This window comes from Cryptomeria japonica, chromosome 11 (assembly GCF_030272615.1).
Source record: "Cryptomeria japonica chromosome 11, Sugi_1.0, whole genome shotgun sequence".
Classification (NCBI taxonomy): domain Eukaryota; kingdom Viridiplantae; phylum Streptophyta; class Pinopsida; order Cupressales; family Cupressaceae; genus Cryptomeria; species Cryptomeria japonica.
Window position 1 is genome coordinate 305,834,691 of NC_081415.1, and position 6,658 is coordinate 305,841,348.

A 6,658-nucleotide genomic window follows, 5' to 3' on the forward strand; every position below is an offset into this window, starting at 1 on the left:
TCTCAAAAGTTCTTAAAGAATGCTCAACCCTCGACAATTGCTTAAGGGGTGCTTATACCTAAACAATTCCTAAATTCTCCAAAACTTTTGACATTTTTGCAATGGGAATTTTAAATCTTTTTATTGTGACTTTTATAACTATCAAGGACTGAATGACTATCTTGAAATAAAGTGCTACCAAAAAGTAATGTAATTCCTAGTACTTGTCCAAGCCTCGACATTTCAAAGACAAGGTACTAGAAATATTTGAATGTTGCATAGATATGCAATCATATAGCTATAATGCTTATAGAAGGTGCATAAAATGGGTATGCTATAATACTTTTAAATTTTTGAAAAAAATTCGTCAAGCAAGTTTAACACCAATTTCCACAACTTTTGTCAGCCTCATCCCTGCACAACATAACAAAATGAAAACTTTTGTCAAATATTTGAATTTAATTTCTTTAGTAAACATGATTGTAAAATGTGGAAACATAGTATTTAGGTGTGTGAAATGTTTGACAAAATTTTTGCCTGCTCAAATCATTGAAATTGTTTGATTGAATACCTCATAGAATTAAAATCTCATCAAATGTTGTTTCATAGAGATGCCTCAAACAAATGTGGTTTTAGGGCTGCCATGATTATGGTATATGTACAAAATGGAAGCTTTCAAGCAAATGCAATTAAAAATTGTAAATTTGAATTCCACGACCTTTTCCAATGTCCTCCCTATTCTGCACCTAAATGGGAACTTTAAAATATGGTATGGATATCCATCAGAACATGAGAAGTAATGTGAACTTGTCAAAGGTTCTTGTAGTATGAGGAACTTCTCCAACATCAATAGTTATATTATTATGCATTGTTACCCATCAAACTTAATGTTGTTTATAGAACATACTTCCTTGGAAACAATCATGTAGATTTGTGAAAGCAAAACAAAAATATAATAAACAAGAAAAACAATAACAAAAAAAGGCTTATGGCATGGGTGTTGTTGGGAGAGAAATGCCATGGCAACTCTTGCCCTCTAAACTGAAACTATCAGTCTTCTTCACTCAATGGCCCCTATCCATGTGTCCTCCTTTTTGCACCCTTAAACCTAATTTATGTGAGTAATTTTTTATTTTTTTTTGCAATTTGGGTAAATCTTTTGTGTAGAGGAACATGTGTATGAGTTTGAAACCATCCAAGTAACATTTCACTCCTAAATAATGGAAGCACATCTTTCCAAAGCATGATCTATACATGTTCAGTTAAATAATCCTTTAACTAATTAAAAACCTAAACTTTGAAGGTATACTTAACTTCTTGATTTGTGTATATTATTGTAAGAGTCTCAAAAAACATGAAATCATATTTTTTGTTCTCATGTAACTGTGTTTAAACTTCATCTAAGAAGCATCATTGTTTAATGTAATTATAGAGCCCAACAAACTTTAGAAGCCAAAATTTGCATGGAGAAATTGGAAAGTAGGAGCTATGCACAAAAAGCTTAATTTTATTAAAAAACAAGGATTCCCTTATGATTAGGACGGATGACGCTTTATCAAGGTTTTGTTTAGCATGACTATAAATAGTTGTGAGTGCTTAACAAGCTTGGAGTTGTTTTGGAGGTGAATACATTTTAGTTTTTACATGAAAGACATTTGATAGTTATGTAGGGGAAAGGAGCCAGTAGTGGACATAGGACCAATAAGTGTCATCTTTTTGTCAACCTCACCCCCCATTAGTAGACATAGTAGGAGCCAAAAAAAAATGGTAATGGAAAGTCCATTAATAAATATCACATATACCAATAATGGATAACTTTTTAGCTTTTTTGACCATAATTAACCCATTGGGGCATTTGTGCACCACTACTAGGTCATTTGTGCTTAACTTTGGGGCATTTGTCCACTACTATTGGCTATTTTGAGTTATCTACTATTGGCGCAAAGGTGATTATGTATTGGACCACACTTTGAAATTTGAACTTTTTGACCTTTGTGCACATAATGAATTCCACAGTGTGCATCGTTACTACCCACAAGCCAAAACAATAGCTTTAAGCAGTTAAGTCGCATACTGAGAGAATAACTAAAAAAAAATCGTCGAAATCGGATGAACCGTTTAGGAGCTTAAGATGCGTGAAGTTAGCTATGTCCACTACTAGCTCCTTTCCCCTAGGATGATTGCAAAATAAGTATTACAGTCTTGCATTGAGCAATTCGAAGTAAACTCACAATGAAAATCCAAATAGCTTGGCTGTCCCTATTGATTTCCCCTCATCTGAAAAAAAAACATAATTATTTGATTGTTGGTTGATATCTAAAATCTATTTCAAATTACGATTTCCCCACATTTCACAACTTTCTAAATAAAACCTCACACAAAGATAACCAAAATATTTAGAAGTTCACACAAACATAACAAAAATATTTGGAATTTGTCCACACAATATAATCGCTGGGTATCACTATTTACATATTAACATATTACAGATATAAAATCATACACTATACAAACGCTGACAGAAGCTACAGCATTTTCAGACCAGAAAACTGCCTTTCTAGATATCTTTTCTACTGTAAATACAAGATTACAGTAATGCAGGTGCTGCATATGAACATGCTCCACTCGCGTACAAATTTCTCTTCTCGGTTTCTACAATCCATATTCACAAATGTGGGTCCATCTCCATTTTGACTTTTCTTGTGTTCACTTCAATACAAAAGAAGATTGGATAAGATTAAGTACATTTAATTCTGTCATTTTCTCTTCCATTCAAGGTTTATCTTCTATATAATTATAAGTTTATCGACAATCAAATATAGAATTTTTTTTCGAAACAGGAGCCCTTCTGTAACTATTGTGATATATTTTTTCCACATTCTTGCCCTTCTAATTAAATGCTGTTGTGCCCAATGGCACATAAAATGTTATCATATCCACTTCCCAAATCATTGTCTACTTGTACAAAATCTGGTGCATTCCTTAAGCTTCTTTGAACCTGCTTTTTCATACTGGCTTGTTTTATTTCACTGATAAAACCCTAGCAAAGACTAGCATAACGGGATTGCATAGAACAGTCTTATCTTTAGCCTCTATCTCAGCCTGCAACAGATTTTTTCATCTTGGGGTGATCTGTCAGTGGAAAATGCTGAAATCTATTCAATCCTATTGTGGGGTTTGTCCCTTAGCAACCTTTAATGAACCCTTGATGCGCTCCAAGGATAGTCTCCATATTTATAGTCCCATGCGCATTTCAGCACTTGGGGGCCCATACATGGGCCTTCAAACATTGCAGCCAATCGGTTCCATCAGAATCGGGAAAACAAAGCAGAGGAATTCAAGATTGGTGGTGCAAGCTTCTTTGCTCAGATATAAACAGCCATTGTTGTGGGCTGGATGTGCGTGTCTTCTGTATGCTTTAGTCAGGATTCTAGGTCCCCAAAACCAATTTCTACCAGGTTGGATCTCAACAGAAAAATCCCATATCTCTTTACCACAGATCTGTAATTTTTTTTTTTGTTTTTTTTGTTTTTGCATGAGATTATTGCATTGTTCACTGTAGAGTGTATTCTTCCAGTTGATTCCTCTGTAGTGTTATGTTTCTCCCTTGATCCCTGTGATTGCAGGTATAGAGGATGAAAAATGGATGCCCAAATGGCTTAAGAATATGCTCTCAATGGGTTCAGGTAGAACGGTTTCCTTTTGCCCACATATTTTCTTTCTTGGTATGCAACTTATAGCTAATTCGGCTGAACTTTACAGTTGTTATAACTTATATTAATGGAAATCATAGTAATTAAAAAGATATTAATATCCATTTGAATGTATAGTTAGTTTGGTTACTGGGTCTTCCTGTCTTTCATGTTTTTGTGTATCTGAAGGATCCACTTGCGGATTTCAGTAGCCCATGTTGCTCTGAGTAGACAATGGGTGTTTATGTACTTCATGGTTGTTTAGTGACAGTAAATATAACATTCCCTCTTATGTACACAAAAGGTTATCCATGAGTGAAAGTGGATGGTGATTGCATATTACAGGTCTCGAAGCCAATGTACCTAGTAATAGTATTTCAGTTACTAAATATTCAGTTTTTTCCTTGTTAGAAAAGTCTGTCAACATCTGGGCTTAACAGACTGCTTGTCCATTTTGAAGCTAATAACTGGATTCATTCCTCTCAAGTGGCCCTTTGGTCTGTTAAGAAAGTTCAATGGCTCTCAAAGAGCCTTCCAAGAATTTAGTGTTGTTGATTCATTTTGTCAAAGTGATCTCTTTGATTCATTGATAAAGATGAATGGCTCTGAAAGAACCTTCCATGAATTAAATGTTAATTCATAAAAGAATGAGGCCAGATTGTGCATCCACTTCCTAAAGGCTGAAAAAAAAATATGGGATGTTTATCCTTTGAAAAAAGACTCCTAAGGACCAAAAGAAGAACGAAATCATCCTACCAGGTTTTATGAAAAAGGGGAAAACAGGGCACTGAAACCCAGAGCCCAATAACCGGCACAGAGTGACCATACGAGTAGAACTATTTGGACATATCTGAAACTGAAACGGTGATTAGTGCACCCACTTCCTAAGGGCTGAAACAAAAAGGGGATGTCCATCCTCCCTTAAAAAACTCCTGAGGAACAAAAGCAGAACAAAATCGTTCTACCAGGTTTTCTAGAAGGGGAAAACAGGGCACTGAAGTCCAGAGAGTGACCCTACAAATAGAACTATTTGGACACATTTTGTACCTGAAATGGTGATTAGTTCATGTTGAGATGGGGAACACTTGATATATTTGGGTATACTAGACTCTGTCTAGCAGATAAAACTCATTTTTCAGATTTTATGTGCACAATGGATTTGCGTGCATGTATTTTCATGGCCTTGATATTGATTTGCTTTACTAGGTCTGCATGTTATTTTTTCTCTCTTTATCAAAATCATCTTTTGCACCCCTCCTTAAGGAAAAGGGTCTTAAAATTCGTTGCAAACTTTGCCCGAACAGTCACATGGTACGGATTTCTTTGTTGTTTTTCCTTCATGATATGCACTGGACTTCTTGTGGAAGTATTTCTGGGTTTACCTGCATTGTAGAGCTGCATAGGTTTGTTTTTAAACTATTATGCCTACAAGATAATTTTCTTTATGTGTATTGAACTTTACGTTCAGACTAACATTGAACCCTTCAAATTCTTTCTAAGTCCCTCGGATTCGGCATAGTCTCTATAAACATTCTTCCCACCTTTTTCATTGGATGTAATATGCATAGTACAAGGTCTAGGCATATTGCCTGCATTTGAGTTCCCCTTTAGAATTTCAGGGTACGGTTCCACGGGACCATTATATTGTAGAATAACACAAGCGTTGGCTATGAAATTCATGTAACACTGCTATAAAAATTCTTTTGGGTTTAACATGATTTATTAACAATCTAATCTTTATGTGTGCAATTGATTGTGCAGAAACCCAAGTGGCAGATGAGCGGAGGAAGATGGTAAGCAAATGGCATGTTACAACAAAGGGTACACTCAAACGAAGCTACAGGTTACCCATGAAATCAGTGGCTCGCCGTCTCCTCAAGGCCATTTCTTCTCTTCTGTCTGATGATGATACATTTAGAGATGCTAGTTGTCACAAGGCAAGATGTCCAAATCATTTTTCTCCCTTCCAATGCTGATTCATGTTATATCTGGTTTGTAATAACTTCAGTTACATTTTCTTTGTTATGCAGGGCTGCCAAATCCGAAGGGAAAATGCTCATGGAGAGTCTGTGTGCTGTAACAATGTGAGAGCCCTTTTTGATGAACTTCCTACCCCACATTTGGTGGTAGAGATAACAGCCTTCCCTCGTGGCCCTCTGTCAGAGTCAGACTACATGAAGGCTGAGAAGATTGAGAGGATTCTAAGAACTGAGGCTACCATATGAAAGGCATCTCCTCAATGCAATATTTTATGCAAATGCGGATAATGATTTCTTCTTCATCTACAAACAAATTTCTCTTTTGTATGTATGTATATGATGTTTATCAGTGCTCTTGTATAACATTTTCTGAGCAATCCCAGATGCTGCATAATGCAAGCATCCACTTTTTTGTAGGTTGCAAACTGATTTGTATATCATAATAAGTCATGATTAACTTCAGAACTTGTTATATAAATCACAAGCTTTTGGTCAGTTGATTAAATAATTGTTTCTTTCTGCTTACAAATGCAAGCAGTATTCTGCATTGTGCTGTTGTATTTGACACGATTCATTTCAAGACATGAAATTCCAGTCCTTGAAATGTTTTTAGATTTGATTACGTAAACTTTTTTAATCAAATCCAAAAACATTTCAAGCTACATTTTTTTTCCTCAGAGGTATACAAAATGCTATATGTTTGGCAGAGTATATATTCCCACTGGAGGTGTGAAGCATTCCATGGGTTATCAGTTGATTGAAATTTCTGTATGGTATATGTACTGGTTTAAGTTCATGTTTCTTTGCTGCCCTCCATCGATTTCAGAATGGATAAGTGAGTAAACTCTGAAATGTATGGATTATAAAAAACACATTGGAAAATTAAAAAAAATGTAAAAGGAACCTATATCTATCCCTCCGCCTACGTCTTTCTCTCTACTCATGCAGGGCATCCACGTGGAGGAGCCCAATAGGGATTTCAAAAATTTTCTGCATTGATACGCTCTG

At 35.5% G+C, this 6,658-nt stretch overlaps 1 protein-coding gene across 1 annotated transcript; it reads left to right on the forward strand.

Moving 5' to 3' along the window:
• Nucleotides 1-2,791: 2,791 nt before the first annotated feature.
• LOC131072060 (uncharacterized) lies at nt 2,792-6,155 on the forward strand. The gene is made up of 4 exons (XM_058008089.2): nt 2,792-3,437; nt 3,606-3,665; nt 5,433-5,608; nt 5,702-6,155. The coding sequence occupies exons 1-4, from the start codon at nt 3,125-3,127 to the stop codon at nt 5,894-5,896; spliced, it is 744 nt and encodes a 247-aa protein (XP_057864072.2). The 5' UTR covers nt 2,792-3,124; the 3' UTR covers nt 5,897-6,155.
• Nucleotides 6,156-6,658: the final 503 nt, after the last annotated feature.